This window comes from Crocodylus siamensis, chromosome 10 (assembly GCF_052110815.1).
Source record: "Crocodylus siamensis isolate JL-2025a chromosome 10, ASM5211081v1, whole genome shotgun sequence".
NCBI lineage: Eukaryota > Metazoa > Chordata > Crocodylia > Crocodylidae > Crocodylus > Crocodylus siamensis.
In genome coordinates, this window is record NC_143404.1 from 70,549,809 (window position 1) to 70,566,898 (window position 17,090).

Genomic DNA, 17,090 nt, shown 5'->3' on the forward strand with positions numbered 1-17,090 from the left:
GTTTTTAACTCCTTCCAGTGACATTGCATCTGCTTCTGCTTGCACCTGGACCTGGAGAGTTTTTAAACGGGGGGGGGGGGGTGATGATGTGCCTCCGCAGGGGCACCTCCAGCCAAGGGGCCGTCATGCAGCCAGCGGGGGGGGGAAGGCTCTGGGAAGGAGGGCGGCAGAGCTGGGCCCCGAGCCCCCGAAACCGGCTGCGCCGCCCCCACCCGCGATGCAGAGCCCGAGCGCCCGCAGAGCGCATGCTCGGCAGGGAAGGGGGCGGGGCTTCCCGGCCAGGGTTGCCCGGCAGCGCGGTAGCCACGGCAACGTTGGTACACAGCGCGGCGCGAGGGAGACGGGGATGCTGCAAGGGCGGGTAAGAGCGTCCCCCACCCCCGGGGCCAGGACCCGCTGCACCCCGCTGCTGCACCCCTGAAGGCTGCTGCACCCCAGGGCTGCTATTGCACCCCCATGGGACCCTGCTGCACCCCCCTGCTGCACCCCTGAAGGCTGCTGCACCCCCAGGGCTCCTATTGCACCCCCATGGGACCCTGCTGCACCCCCCTGCTGCACCCCTGAAGGCTGCTGCACCCCCAGGGCTCCTATTGCACCCCCATGGGACCCTGCTGCACCCCCCTGCTGCACCCCTGAAGGCTGCTGCACCCCCAGGGCTCCTATTGCACCCCCATGGGACCCTGCTGCACCCCCCGCTGCACCCCCCTGCTGCACCCCTGAAGGCTGCTGCACCCCCTGGGCTCCAATTGCACCCCCATGGGACCCTGCTGCACCCCCCTGCTGCGCCCCTGAAGGCTGCTGCACCCCCAGGGCTCCTATTGCACCCCCATGGGACCCTGCTGCACCCCCCGCTGCACCCCCCTGAAGGCTGCTGCACCCCCAGGGCTCCTATTGCACCCACATGGGACCCTGCTGCACCCCCCCAAGGCTCCTGCTGCACCTCCCATATGACCCCCTGCTGCACCCCCCGGCCCCGGGCCTCTACTGCAGCTCTCCCCACAACCCGACTCTGCCCCCTTGCAGGGCTCTCCCAAGGCTGGGCCCAGAGGCCACCAAGATGGGCAGGGCACGCATCAGGAGCTAGGCGGGCAGGGCACTGCTTTGGCAGTGGTGTCTCCACCTGCCAGCCTTGTCTTCTGCTTCCCTGGAGCCCCCCTTGCAAGCTGTCCCGGCTGGGGCAGCCCAGCAGACTTGCATGGGGGCCGGTGGCTCAGCTTGCTGGTGAGAACGGCTTCCTGTGGAGCCAGGGGCAAGGCGCAAAGCAGGAAAAGGAAAAAGGCAGGGGGAGAAGAGTCCCAAAGTCACTTTTCCTCTTCCTTTTGGAAGCAAAGTGTGTTTTGATTAGCTCCGGGCAAGACTTCTCCCAAGATGGGTCTCTGGGACTTAGATCCAAGGTGCCGCATGCACCAGGTTCAAGAGAGCCGTAGTTTGCAGTGCACGCCCCACTGGGGTTTTTCTTGGGGTGAACAGCTGAAGTTATGTATAGCATCCTAGAAACCAAAGGGACTCCAAACTTCATAGGATGAGGGGGAGAAGGAGGAGAGACAGAGGAACTAGCTCCACTGGTGCCTGCATTTTAAAAGCTCAGACAGCACAGCTGAACACTGGCAATGTGGGCAGCTTTCCACCAAGCTGCAGGTCCTGGAATCATGTCATTGCCTGAGTCACAGCTTGCATTTAAAGTAAGTCCATAACCCTCATAAGTTGAAGGCTTAAAGAAAACGTGAACAGCAAAGGGCTGCAAAGCAGATGGCGAGTAGAAGGAATTCAAAACCTGGGAGCTACAGCTAAACAAGGGCACAAGAAGCCTGCCCGAGGAAAACTGCAGGGAAAGATGCCCGTGGGGGGAAAGGATGTCTTTCCAGGGAATGTCTCACCAGGGGAAGTTGAATCTTGGGGAGTGAGGAGTTAAATGGAGATTCCCCCAAGCTACTCCTGAAGCTGCTACGTTTTGCCCGGCACATCCCTCTCTCAGGGGTTGGCTCTCTTTAAAAGCAGTTGCATTTTAAGCCAGTCTCTGGAGCGTGGCGGGACCGGACTCGTGAATGCTAGGAACTGGCGGTTGTGTCTCAAGGTGAAGCTAGTGCCTTTAGAAACGACACGTGAGCCCTCTAAAACCGTACTCTCCAGTCCACCAAACTGGGTTCAGTCCCAGCGATTTTTCACCGGGTGCTATAGCACTGCACAAAAGAAATGTCCCTACCTGTTTCATCCAACAGCTGGGCTCATCCTTACAGGTTCCCTGTGCTAAGGAAGGGTCTTTGGCTACGTGCAGCCCCGAGGGCGCCATCAGATCATCTGAAAGCTCACTTCTAATTCTGTGCTCCTATATATTACTACTGATTAATGCCCCTCAAAACTTGGGTGCCGACGTGGGTTGGCCAACTCTATTTGAATCTATTCCGGGAGGTTTCATCACATGATGTAATGACACTAATGACTTCACATCAGGAAGGCAAACGCACATGACTATTACACTTTAAAAGCCCGCTGGACAACTGTATAAATCTGATTCAATGTTTAATATTTATTTTAATGAATGCCCTGTCATTTATCTCCCGGGTGACTCTCAGCGGTCTCCTGGAGATTTATCTCTAATTCCTGGAGACTCCAGGGCAATCCTGGAGAGTTGGCAACCCTATGCCTGCACAGAGGATGAGCTCATTGGAAAAACTAACCCTAGGTGGGGCCAGATTTAGTGAAGTTGCTGAGGCACAGAGCTCCCACAAAGCCAGCAGTGCTGCAAAGGCCGGGTTGTGGAAGTGTGTTTTCGCTGCAGTGGACCCAGGTGAGGGCACTTGCAGGTGGGTGCTTGGTTTAGTGAAGTGCAACTACACTTGTGCATGCTACAGAGCTGCTCTGTGGCCGAACTGGTGTAGCACCATCCACGCGGAGTCTGCAGGAACCCAAGCCGGGCAATGGGAATTCTGGTTGTCTATCATGGTCCTTATCCTGGCACTAAATGTTTCTGCCCTAAAACTGTTTTGTGGTGTCTGGGGGGGCGAACTGCACTGTCCTTCCTGAGTCCGCAAGTAGAAGCATTCCCAACTTGCCAGCCGAGCAGACCCCCCACAACCCACCCACGCACCCCTTGATCCTCCCTTCTGTCCATCCCATCCATTAGGGCAGGGGTGGGCAAAATGCGGCCTGGGGGGCAGATGTGGCCCACCAAGCCATTTTATCCAGTCCATGGGGCCCCTAAAAAAAATTAGAAAATTAATATTTATCTGCCCTGAGCTGCCTGTCATGCAGTCCTCGATGGCTTGCTGAAACTCCCTCTGCCCAAAATAATTGCCCACCCCTGCATTAGGGGCATGGATCCAGGTCAGGAGAAAATCTTGTAGAAATCACTTCAGCCAAAGAGCTTCCTGTTCCCCTCCAGTCTGAGGCCTCCAAGTGATGCTTTTTTACCTGCAGAATGGCAGCTTGCTGTTTGATTTTTACCAACAGGAAAACCAATGTTCTTTTATCCAGGACCACAGGCGTACACACTAGTGACCTTCTCTAAAGAAAGTGGCCACACATTCAACCTCACGGTGTGGCCATTACATAGGGAGAGAAGCATATACTTTAAACCTCAGTGGGCCTATTTCTGCCACCAAGTCAAAACCAGAAAATTAAAATGCAGAATTGCAGACTGTGCTTGTATACTAAGCTCTGTTGCCTTTCTTTATTTGGTCATAGTTTATTAGGAGTTCAAAGGGCCTACAGAGCAGGCTTAGGAAATGCACTGCTATCGTTGCTATTATTTGTGCCGTCCATCCTATTGCCTAAGTATTTTATCCTCCTGAATTTTCAAAGCGCTTCCTTGCTAACCTACATATATACATGCATGCACATACATACACATTATATATAGATATATAGAGAGATATACATACATAATATATCTATATCTAGCTATCTAGATAGCTAGATATAGATAGATATAGATATATCTAGATAGATAGATACACACACACATTGGTGGCAGCATTCCCCGAAGTCAAGGATGACATCCGTCAGGTTTGATGGCCCCTGAAGTGACTGAGGAGCCCGATTCTGGATGCATACGTTCTTCGGCAATGGGGGCATGTTGTTGCATGGAGGAGTGGGCTTCGCAGCCCTGGGCTGGTCTCCTTCTCCTTCCTCTGCTGCCGCCGTTCTGCCTTGGATTCAAGTCATTGGGCCTCGAAGTGGTGCACGCCTTGGTGGACCAGGTGGTGCCACGATAAACGGTCAGCAGCTTGCTCCTCCCAGCCACTGGTGTCAATGCCTCCGTGCTTGAGGGCGACCTTGAGCGTATCTTTGTACCGTTTCCTTTGGCCGCCCTTTGAGTGCTGGCCAACAGAGAGCTGGGAGAAGAAAATCTGGCGAGGGAGGTGGTTCTTGGACATCCAGACACAGCGGCCCATCCACTGGAGTTGATTTCTCAAGAGCAAGGCTGCAATGCTGGTGGATGCAGCTTCATGGAGGACGCTCACGCTGGTCCGGCAGTCCTCCCGTTGGATCCCCAGGTTTCGATGCAAGCACTGCTGGTAAAAGCCCTTGAGGGTCTTAATGTGGCATCAGCAGGTGGTCCAGGTTTCATTGCGGTAGAGGAGGGTGGTCAGCACACCCGCCTTGTAAATGAGGACCTTCCTCGACTTCCAAAGGCCTCTGTTTTCAAAGACCAATAGCACTACTTTTCTAAAAAGAATAATACAGTCTTTTGGGCCATTAACTTGAGGACTCTCAGGGTGAAAGTTGATTTTTTATTTGATCCTATGACACATTCCTCCAGCATACAGGTGGTTCTTAAATGAAGGCAAACGTTGAGCACCCCTATGTATTGCTGTGATTGGCCCAAGAAAATACCAAAACAAATTGGTCCACATGAAATCTAGGTAAAAGATGTTATATTTCCCATATTTCTGCTTGATGGCATCTCAGCAGCCTGGAGATGAAAGCCTTTGTTTCATTGCACATCTCTTAGACCCCACTACTCCTACCCCCGACCCATGATCATAGCATTTGAACTAACAGTTTATGCATCATCCTTGAACTTTCAGGGTAATTCATTCTCTAAAAAAATGAGTGCGCTTTAATTCAAAGGTATTAAAGCAAACTAGTTTTTTTCCAGTTTAAAAATAGTTAATAGTTAAAGTGGGTTTGAATAACCACGAACACTAATGCCATGCATTAAAACTGTTTGGATTAAACAGCTCTGTAAACAACTAGGTGCATGTAAAGCTTAATTAGCCTCATATCAGAACAAACCTAGGAAACAACATTCAGAATTAGACCTCAGTCTTTTGATTAAAAACAGACACAGGTACATTTTGTGAACTCCCTGCACACAACAGATATGCAAATATATATGCAAAATACATGTGGGCCTCTGCATGCATAATCGGTATGCACAGTTACCGGGACTGTCGCTACAACTGTACTAACTGACTATGCAAATGGTCTGTTGGAAACTGAAAGTGATTGTACATCCAGAAACAGGTTTTACATATGCAGTCAGTGGAACTGCAGCTATGTGCGTGTGAAACCTCATAACCTAGCCCGCAACGTTTAAAAAAACATATTCAGTGAGGCATAGAGGTTTAGCCACGTGACTTCCACGAAGGCAAAACGGTTCTGTGCAACCATGGCTGAGCCTGCACGCCACCACGACAATGTAGGGCAAAGAAACAAGCCTCGTTGAACCTTGTTACGTGCCACTGGTTGGGCAAGCGAAAGGCTTGAATTCTGCAGGACTTGCTTATTCCCCCAGCTCTACCTGCTTGTTTTTCAAGCATTGCACCAGTGAGTCAAAGAGGACTCAGAGTGGGTGGGTACTTTACCAAATTGCTTGGTAAGGCTTCAAAAGTTTCAGTTCCTGCACAGGGTTTTGTAAGAACAAACACCCTGAAGCAATGAGTTACAAGGCAGTTTGCTCGTCTTTGGGCACGAGCCATAAAGACTTCCAATAACAGCTGCGCAAACAGTTTATCGTAACGCACCCGGCTCCTCTGGCACCAGAAGCTAAATCTAGTGCTGGGAGCAAATGACATATGAACAGGAAAAAGACATGGGTCTGTACGTGTCTGAAATCCCAGTTGCAGCATCCACTGCGATCCTGAAATAATACCACTTCCTCTTTCTCATCGGTGGCATCCTGAGCGATTTCCTGCCAGGGTTTTGTAAGAGCAGCAGCAAATAAAAGCAACCGTCTCTGAGACAAAGCCATGCTCTGCATTTGCTTAGGCCCTTCTCTTTACCATCTGGTTCAAAACCACAAGGTAAACAATCAGACATTTTCAAAGCCGTTTCCCTTGAAGTCAGGGTAGTTTATCTCAGTAGTCCAGATCTCTCCCCGCAATTTCTTTTTCTTGTATGACTACAGTCACTATAAACAGAGCACAAGCTCTCTAGCCAAAAAACACAATGTCCCTGTGGCAGCATATATGTAACAGCACACATATAGCTGTTAGCCAAAATGTTCCTGCACCCACCGCAGCTAATTTTCCAGCTGAAATAATTCAGTAAGTCTAATGACTTCAAACAAGTCCTATTTACATCTTCATGGGCTGGGTTTTCTTGCATGCACACCAGCCTCTGGCTTCTTCACTATTCAGTCCATCCAGGAAGCGCACACAGCAACTGCAGATGCTTCCTCAGCCTGACGAAGGGCGTTTATACCCGGCAGCTGGCAAAGAAGAATTGTTCCAACTATTTGAGTTGGTTTAATCAAAGAGATCACATTTACCCAAAGGGCCTCGTCCGCCTATGTCCTTAGACCACCACGGCTACAACCTGCGCCCGTTCAAACAAGATGGGTGTTTCCTACCATGGGATTGCCTTTCACCTTTGGCTGTTGTGAAGTCCCCCACACCAAAGTCACTGCCAACTGCAAATGAATACAGTGTAATTTTCCACACCCCATATAACTCTCCTACTACCGCAGATATGCAAGCCCTTGCTTCTTCAGGGTTTATAGCCAAAGTGAGAAGGGATGCTAAATGGCTTCTGGGGTTCAAGAAACTGAAATCTGCCTAGCTTGTCTGCTTTTGACTCCCAGACTCTCCCAAACAGACTCCCTTAAACTCAGATTCTCTTTCATATTTAAATTGTCACCCATCTGCTGTGCATGGGGCTGCTCAGCGCACAGCTGAATTTAGCCCACTTAGCAGGACTGTGCTGAGCCTTTTCTTGGAAGAACGAGATCTGTCCACTCATGAGCCTGCCGCGGCATCTCCACCTGCCTTGCCACAGCTCGAGACAAGCAAAGCAATAATAGCAGGAAGAAAAATAGCCCCTACCCTACTACAGCCCTAATCCTTCTCCCATGCCCGTTTGCATGCATGTGGAATCAGGTGAAATTCCTCACTTGCACTTCAGTTTCTTGGCAGAGAGCAACCTAAAACGAGCCCCGCTGACCCCAGCGCGTCGCCTATGTGCTATTTAATAGCTCTGCTCTTTGAGTAGCGGCTTAGTTTCCTGCCTGTTTAATTCAAAGCAAACTGTACCGAGTCTCTTTATCGACCATATTTCTTATTGAATCAGCCTGCAGCTCTGCAAGCAGGAGGGGAAGCCGGGGGGGTGTTAGCCGAGGCAGCGCTGTGGGGCCCCGAGCCAGGCTTGCTCCTGACCAACATTGTTTCCTGTGGTAAGGAGAGTTTCTGGTTACCGCAGACTGGCATGTATCAGTGCAGAAATCCCGGGCCCGGAGAAAGAAATGGGCACTGAGCAGCATTGCCTTTGCTTAAGTGTCCCAGAGCTGTGTGAAACGCACCGGTTTACATTCGCACGGGTTGCTAAAAGCCTTTTGCACCACTGGCTCGCACGAGAGTTGATGCCGGCTCCTTCCTCCGTCTCACTACTTCCCTTTATATGCTGCGTTCCCAGCAGCATCCACATTTTGCCTGCTTGTGGATAAAATCCCTGCCTGGAGTTGCCTTCCCACCCTGACATCCTGTACAGGTCCAGCTGGGCTCTGGACCGAATTAGACTAAACGTGACACCAGTTGTGCTCTGGCTTGACCATGAAGCGTTTGCACAAGCAGTGCTTCACTTTGGGACGGGCTGGGTTCACAGCACCGTTCAAGAGCTGTCATTTTACTCCGAGGTTGGTGAAACAGCCCAGCTTTGAATGTCTTTGGTGGCGACAGCACATGAAATGTGAGGACCTGGGGTTTAGAGCAGAGAGTCTCTGCACCAGCCTCCCCACCTGCTCTGCTAATGCTATGGATATCCATCAGCAATGACAAGTGGTTAACGCAGACACAGCCGCATTTTAATCCCAGCTCCATCCCTCGTCATCTCAAGCAAGTCAATTAACCTTTCTAGGCCTCTGTGAAATGGGGATCGTGACACCTGCCTACCTCACAGTGGTGTTTAAGGATCAATTAGTTAATGTTTGCAGACTGGGTTGAATGAACACGGTGCTTTATGAGCGATAGATTTCTTCCCAGTTAACGTCCCTAAATTCATAGCAGACCACAGTCCTTTCACCTTACAAAGGCTTCCCTTCGCGGCATGAAAGCCATCATCCTTAGCCAAGGAAGGATCTCAGAAGGACGTGAGCCTCGGGTGTGCTGCAAAGCTCCTTGGGCCTCCCATATATCCAAGCTGAGCACAGCCCCAGGCCCTTGAGGCCAGGACTGGTCTGAAAACATGCTTTTGATAGCACATTACACTGCACTTAAAAACTGAGCTTCAAATAGTTGATGCTGGAAAACAATCGTCTGAGCATTTCTAAACAGCACCCCAAATAGGCTTTTAAGAGCCTCCAAGGAAAACCGGCATCAGGCGAGATGGCTTTCTATTAGCAAGGAGGAGGTTTCTAAGACATGCTTTGGATCAAAGCACTGGACATTTTACTCTGCAAGTGCCCACCACTAACTTAGAGCGGCCAACACCATGTCTGAATCTTCTCCCTGGGTTTGGAGGACAGCAATACAGCACTACACTAACACCGATTGTGCAAAGATGTGTGCAAAGGAGGACTGGAGCTTTATTACCATGATTTATATTGCAGTGGGCCCCACCAGGATGCACCTGACATGAGGGCTGCATTTCATTAAGTGCAGGGCAGTCACATGAAGAGAAGCAGTCCTTGTCACCAAGACCTTGGAGAAGACAGACATAGGATAAGTGGGGAGACGGAGGCACAGGGAGGTGATGGGAAGATACTAGGGGCAAGGAGCAAATCAGCAGCAGACCCAGCTCTCCCGAAGGTCAGTGCTGTGTTCAATGGGCCATGCTAGGTGTCCCATTGATAGCTCTACATGGTACCAGCTAAGAAACTGGTGCCCGAGTCCTGCACTCAGCCTAACCCACCCTGGGCCGGACGGGACTTTCAGTCCCTTCCTCACATGCATAAGGTATCCCAAAGCACTCCTGCCCGTACACACTCTTACAGCTGTTTTCTCTTTCTTTAGACAGCATCAGACGGAGCGAGGATGACCGCAAAGGGCGCAGATGCTCACAAAAAGAAAATTCCCCCTGCCCCCAGGAAGAATTTGCTCCCATTTGATGCAACCGGCATGTCCCCGCAGCAGCGCTCATGGTACCTGGCTTTCGTGGAGCCCACCGAGGAAATAGTGAAATCCATACTGGCCTCTCCTGTCACTGCAATGGAGAAAATGGCCCCAGAGTACATCAAGCGTAGCGGCGACGTAGAGCAAAAAAAGCAGGCCGGGGTCATCGGACTGCTCAAGGCCGCAGAGGCCAGGAACCGCCTCCGAAACCTGAGGCTCCGGTTTCAGGACTTGAGAGTAAGTTCACTTCAGGGCATTCACCATCCGAGCTGGCTGGACTGGGATGCCACAGCTCCCTTCTGCACCCTACACCAACTTGGCCCATTGCATAGGGGTGGAAGGGACCTCAGGAAGTCACATCTAGTCCAACCCCCCACTCTCTACTGTAGCGCTCTGACTGTGCCTATGTGCCCATTCCCCCCCCTCACCCCCCCCCCCCCCCCGTCATCCCTGCATTATCCCATTAGATTCAAGAAAAGGAATCCGTGCATTTAGGACCCATGGGTAAAACAAAGAAGTCCAAATCCTTTTGCTAAACGTTGGCTAGGAGCTGCACCGTTGTGTGCATGTGCACTGGTGCGTCTAACGTTAAAAGACAGCTACCCCAGTGGTGTGTGTGGCTGTCAAAGTGGTACGTGCAAATCACCCGTGATGGATCCGTAGCTGGCAATTTGCTTCTGCAATTACTACAGCTTAGTGCACGCAGAGGTGGTAATTGGCTGCACAAATCTTTTGGAACCCTCTTGCTAATTCTCATCAGAGGATTCGAATCCTGGAAGGAGGAAAGGGTGCGCGTTTCTCTACATTACCCAATTCGGGGTGAAAAACATCACGTCTCTAAGGACAGGTTCTCATAGTGCTGAAAATCATGAGGGCTTCAGGCTCCTGGATCCCTTAAACGCTTAGCAAACCCCATCCTAAAACCCTGTCATACCTGCCGGCACGTTTCTTCTCATGGCATTTACTACAGTAGCCCTTCCTGCTTACAGCTGCCGACGGGAGTTTCTCTGCTCATTCCCTGGGAGAAAAGCAACTCTGGAAAAGTTACTTATTTTAGACCCTACAGCTTCAAGGGAGATATTTTTCCCTAATCCCAAACTAAATGATATCATACTTGGCTAGGCCTGTAACCATGGCACTGGAGTTATTTATGACTCTGGGATTAATGCTATAGTTAGCAACCTTGGAACAGGGTTTCTTCTATGCTACTGTCCAACTGCTTCCCTCCCCCAGCCCAGGGCTACTCAGGAAAGCAGGACAGCATGTCTCCAGGGGGTCTTGAACTTGCAGTAAACAGCATCAGCCTCTGCTGGTTTCCAGTGCCTGTGTACAGAGGCACATCTTCTAGCACAACAAAGGCCTTGGCACTGAGTCTGATGGATCTAATGTTGTTGGGCAGCTTGTTTTTTGTTGAATTTTTTTTAAGTGAATGTTAGTGGCCATGAGTGGGCCTGGATTAATGGTTCAGCTTCCCCACACGCCGCTCCCCGGCCCTGACCTCAGGAGACCAGCTCCCGGGCAGAGAGTGGAGTTCAGTCTTTGTGTTTTGGACACACTGCTAAGGCTGCTTCAAGGGAGTCTCTTGGTAGTGATGGCTTGTCTGGGAACTAGACTGACAGTCCCCATACAGAGCCCTCAGTGGAGATGCCAAAGGGACCCCAGCCAAGCAGACAAGAGCAGAGGCTGATGAGAAAGCCGCTTGATGCTAAATCCAACGTTGGACGTGTGCTCATGATGCCACGGTGCTAAATGCAACATTGGATGTGTGCTCACAATGCCGCATGATGCTAAATCCAACAGTGGATGTGTGCTCATGATGCTAAAGCCAATGTTGGACATATGCTCACAATGCCGCATGATGCTAAATCCAACATGATGGGTGCTCATGATGTCAGTGATGCTAAATCCAACAGTGGATGTGTGCTCATGATGCTAAATCCAACATTGGACGTGTTTTCACGATGTCACATGAAGGTAATTCCAACAGTGGATGTGTGCTGACGATGCCGTGTGATGCTAAATCCAACGTTGGACGTGTGCTCACAATGTCACATGATGCTAAATCCAATGTTGGATGTGTGCTACAAGTGTTAGTGAAGTGTCAGGTCTCTCCCTTCTCCCTCAGTCATCTCTAAGGCTTGAAGCCACAGAGCAAGGCTGGGATGATCTAGTTGGGGCTGGTCTTGCTTTGAGCAGGGCATGGGATTAAATGTCCTCCTGAGGCCCCTTCCAACCTAACTTTGCAATGACATTTTCTGTGATGCTATGAAAAGCAGGAAAAGGCCAGCCAAAAAGACATTTAAAATAGAATGAGAACAGAGAGAACCCAAAGTGAAAACACAGAGGCAAGGACAAGCAATCGAGAGCAAGGAGGACAGAAACTAGACAGGACGAGGGTAACACCATGGGCCACCAGACCAGAGCACTGATTCAAGGTGCCCAAAGGCTGCCTGTCCATCTGAAGAGATGGTTTGAGCAGTCCGAGGGATCGAGTGGTTGGAGGACACGTTTGGGATAGCAGTGGGATTGTCTGGCCGTGGGAGGTGACTTTCCCTTCCCCGCATCACTTGCATGCTCTCACTCCAGGTAAAATGCCATCATGTCAGTTCAATTCCACAGCATGGGTCAACTCATTCAGGCCTAAAAGGCCTCAAACCCAACCTGCACAGCAGACAGGTCCTGCAACCCCATTTGGTTCCCTGACCCCAGGAATAACATCAGACTCTGCCTGATTAATTTAAAGAACAGCGGGACCAACGGACAGGGGAGGGATAGTGCAACTCCTGTTGGGAAAAGAGCAGGAAGGGGGTTGCACTGGGGACATGCTAGACCCACCTTGCTACAACCAACACAATTGCGTACATCCTCGTTTTGCCTTGCTTTGTTTTTTTGAACACAGGCACAGGAGATCAATCACCTGATATCCTGCCAGAAAACTGCCCGCGGGGCACTGAGGCTGGAGGCGTTTCTCCCGCCCCGCAAGAACATGCAGAAACTCGCCGATTGCTTGGACACGGTTCAGGTATGTCCAGGCGTGTGCCAGCACCTCCACTATTGTATCCCTCCATTTCTAATTGAAGGGGTGGAGACTTATCTGGCAAGTTCCTCTCCAAATACCTCTGGTGAGCCGTGGGCAACTGAATTGAAGACTGTAAGTAGGAAGAACCAGAGGGCTTGATGCAAGATTTAGCTAAGCATCAGGCCTAATGGGTTATATTGGTCCAGGGCAGGGAATCTGCTCCCAGTTTTGCCCCCGACTCACCTGGTGACCTTGGGCCCATCACTTAACCTGTCTTTGCTGCAGGTTGTTGTGTTACCTATGGCACGTCCGTGTGCTTCACCATCCACATCTTTCCCATGAAGCATGAGAATCACAGTATCATAGAAAATGGGGGTTGGTAGGGACCTCGAGAGGTCACATCTAGTGCAGCCCCCTGCTCCAAGCAGGATCAGCCCCAACTGCATCATCCCAGCCAAAGCTTTGTCTACCCAGGTCTTAAAAACCTCCAAGGATGGAGAATCTACCACCCCTCTGGCTAGCCTGTCCCAGTGCTTTACTACCCTCCTAGTGAAAAAGTTTTTCCTAATATCTAACCTCAACTTCCCTTGCTGCCACTTGAGCCCATTGCTCCTTCTGTCATCTGCCCCCACTGAGAGCAGTCCAGCTCCATCCTCTTTGCAGCCCCCCTGCAGGGAGTTGAAGGCTGCTATCAAATCCCCCCTCGGTCTTCTCTTCTCCAGACTAAATAAACCCAGTTCCCTCAGTCTCTTCTCACCAGGGATGTGCCCCAGACCCCCAAACCATTCCCACAGCCCTCTGCTGGACTCTCTCTCAAACTTGTCCACCTACTTTCTGTAGTGGGGGGCCCACAACTGGACACAGGACTCCAGACGTGGCCTCCCCAGTGCTGAATAGAGGGGAAGAATCACTTCCTTCGATCTGCTGGCAATGCTCCTCCCAGTGCAACCCAGGATGCCAGTAGCCTTCCTGGCGACAAGGGTACGTTGCCAGCTCATTCAGCTTATTTTCCACTTTAACCCCCAGGTCCTTTTCTGCAGAGCTGCTGCTTAGCCAGTTGGCAAGCCATAAAGCTGTGGTGTCCTATGGTCTTTTGACACTAAGGCTCCCCAGAAACTTCCCACAAGGCTCTCCCCCATCTCTCAGGCACTAGGTTTTTAACATGCAAAACCACTTACTCCCCTGAACCGTCAACACCCCCCTAGCAGTGACTGCAGCATAGCTGGTGTACAGTATATGGCTAGTGAGAAAAGGTTCTTTCGGTAGATGTGAGCTCTTTTATTAGACTGACTAAATAGTTGGGAAAATTGTTCTTTGCAAGCTTTTGGGCACAAACACCCTTCTCCAGGCATAGGAAGAGTCTGTTCAACAGTCCTATGGCTAGGGCGGCATTTGGGAGCCCCTTGGCAGAGAAAAGTACCATTAACATCACTGTTTCCAGAGTGAGGGTGCCCAGTATGGCTCAAATGAGCTAGCAGACTAATCCATGATAAAGCATCTTTTCCAATTCCCCACCTAATTATGGCAGCAGAAGCAAGGAGGCCCTGCATGAAGCCTCTTTGCTGCTAGCAGCCTGTTCCTTCCTCCTTATTCAAGACCATTTCCTTGACAGTGACAGCTAGCATACAAGGCTGTGAGGCTGGGCTCCTCTGACTTCCCTGCCTGGGCTCCCTCCCCCTCCGCCAGCATTTGTAAACACGTCTTTCTGCTTCACTCCTGACTGCCGGGAGCAGATTCCTGAGATGCAGATACAGGCGAAGCCTTGGAGCACCGGGGAAGGCAGATAGGCTCCCAGCTGTAACAAGATGCAACTGGATTACTGTGCAGACAGCATGCAAACACTGGGGAATGGCGCTACTAGCAAAGCAGCCCCTTGCCTTTTCAGGCACCGGTACCAATTTCTCCATCTCGGGCCATCTCAGTGGTCCCAAGGGGCTCTTCCCTCCTCCGATTCATTTGCAAGCAGTGCCCTGCAGTGTACAGTGCAAGCTCTGTAGGGTTCACACCTCAAGTGATGCACAAAAAGGGTCTCTAGAAATGCTCCTTCCAGACATGGGATGAGGCACGGTGGAGAAAGAGAGAGAGGAAGCGCTCATCTCCGCTGTGCTCTGCTTTGGTGCATAAGGCAATGTGTAGGGCTGCCACTGTGACATCTTCCCCCCATGCTACCAGCATTACCAAGCGAAGCAGAGTGATGTCCCATGGTTACATCTACATTCAGCTGCCATCAGTGTGGGCACCTCTATAGCTCCAGCTGTGCTGCCAGGGGTGACATGCACACTGGAAAGGCACCAGCTGCTGAACGGACCATGCCAGATGTGCAACTCCTCTCCGTGCCCCGCACCAGTCACCGGGGTGGTAGCAAGAGCCCCAGTGTGCTCAGCACAGGTGGAATAACAGCCAGCAGAAAGGAGGGCTCTGCTACTGGAGAGGGGCTTGGCGTACACGTTCAAAGCTTTGCTGGCAAACCTGGATTTCCGCCAGCCGAACTTTGCCGTGGAGTCTCAGCCTGCGGCCATTTTCATTTCTTCCCCGGCAACTAACCTCTCCCTTGCTTGCAAATGGGACAGGTGGGACCCCAACGGTTCTGCAGGAAGCACCGTGCTGTGGTGCCACCTGTTTTTGCTTGTTCTCTTTGTTTTTCAGAGAAGCAGGGTGGAGGAAATACTAGAAGATAAAACTGGGGAAATATTCATTCGCAGACCTTGAAACTTGGAAGGACCGCGTGAGGAGGTGGCTGAGCAGGGAACGGGCCCTGAAGGGGGGAGGCAGTCATCTCAGCTGCTGGTAACTGCTACCTAATAAACTATTTTGGTTTCTTCTCATGTGCATCCAAAACATGCAACGTGTGGCGTGCTTGGGAATGAGGGGGTTCAGCGCCGGAGGCCGGTTTCCAGGCTCTTTTCGCACAGGTGTCAATCCAAACCTATCCCGCTGAATTTGATCCGGCTGTGTGTGGGTGTCGCTGAGGTTAGACCCCGACACTGTGACTTCCCCTGCCCTGAGGTGCTCACATGAGCAGTTGCAACAGGAGACCCTTTAGTGTGAAGCCAAGTGCTGCTTGACGCACTGATTCGCCACTTTTCCTGCTCCTGGGTGAGAAACCTCAAAACCACATGCAGCCATTTCATGCAACAGCTGCTGGGCTTCATCGTCATATGTGTACAACATCGTACAACTTCGTGCCACACCGCTGCTGGCTCTCCCTGCTGGACTTGACCTTGCCCTCAGCCTCCCTGGCCAGTAGAAGGGACAAGACTCGTAGGTATGCTTAGATCTCTCCCCAGAACGCCCTGTAGAAATCAGTATTTCAAATAAAAGATGAGAGAGACAACAAAAGCATTGTGGCTTTATTCTTATTGCTCCTTTTGAGAAGGCTCCTGCGAGCTTAGGAGCATCTTGCTGCCTCCATCATACTTGCCACCCACAAGAGTTGGGGCATTTGAGGAAACAGTGGATTTAGCGACATGATCAGAGCAAGGGAAATAATGGGGAGAGATTGCCTTTTTTATTGAAATAGGGCTGAAAACAAAATGAAAGTGCATTGTGACAAAGCTGTGCTTCAACTGGCTTGTGCAACCAGCATTACTTTTCCCTCCCTGCTTGCACCAAAGATTTCCTTCCCTTGACATGCGTCATGAGTTCCCCTCCCTAACCCCAGGGAAGACATTCACTGCTGCAGAGAGATCCCCCATCACATCCCAGCTCCCAGTTGCTCCCTACAGCCCCACTGGGGCCACTTGGAGGCACTTGGACAGAGATGGACCAAAAACATGCTGCTGTCTGGGTGATGAGACTCCCTGCGTTGGTCTTCAGATATGCCACTGTCAGGGTGTGTTGGCCACCAAGGTGGCCCATCACAGCTGAATTTAGGCCAAATTGATCTTTATTGAGCAAAGTCCAATAAGCCACCTTTCCCAAAAAGGCATGGTTGCTTACTAGCCCCAAAATGAATGGGTCTACCATCCCCATCCTCATCTTCGTCACTGCCCATGGACCTGACTTCCAGCTCCTCTGCAGCTTTGTACGCAGCACTGGAAGTGTTCGCTATTCGGCTACCACTGGCAGTAAAAGCCATCACAGCCTGAAAAATAACACCGGGACGTGAGACGGCCTTTCTCCTATCTGTATTCCTGACATCCACTGTCCAGTGCTATTTCCAGCTGATTTGCGTTTTGCAAACAGCCTATCATTTTGGTAACTCCTCAGTCTGGATGGCAATTCTTCGGCAAGTGACACTGTAGTAGTAATTCCTGTGAGATCGTATGGCGGTGTTGGTTGTGTTACTGCTCAGCAATGACCATAAACTTCAGTTGTATCTGCTAGGGGGATGTTCCTGCAATGCCACATGCAGGATTTGAGGGCCACAGCCTCATGCTATGTTCTTAGCCTCCTTGTTCATATGCCAATGACCAGTCTTTCTTTCCAGGACTTTTACTACACCTATTTTTTTTGCGAGGCTCAGTCAGCATTGGAAGGGAAAAAAATTGTTTAGTGCTTGCAAAGCTCTGCTAGACATAATAGAGAGGCCTCTGGGGACAGATTTATCCTGCCTTTAGCTAGGCAACCACCCTGTTTAATCC

General features: G+C 50.9%; 1 protein-coding gene across 1 annotated transcript; it reads left to right on the forward strand.

Annotated features, from left to right (window-relative positions):
* The first annotated feature begins 301 nt into the window (after positions 1–301).
* Positions 302–15,794, forward strand: LKAAEAR1 (LKAAEAR motif containing 1). The gene is made up of 4 exons (XM_090065285.1): positions 302–361; positions 9,390–9,725; positions 12,388–12,510; positions 15,154–15,794. Exons 1-4 carry the CDS (start codon positions 347–349, stop codon positions 15,214–15,216), a joined length of 537 nt encoding a protein of 178 aa, XP_089921411.1. The 5' UTR covers positions 302–346; the 3' UTR covers positions 15,217–15,794.
* Positions 15,795–17,090: the final 1,296 nt, after the last annotated feature.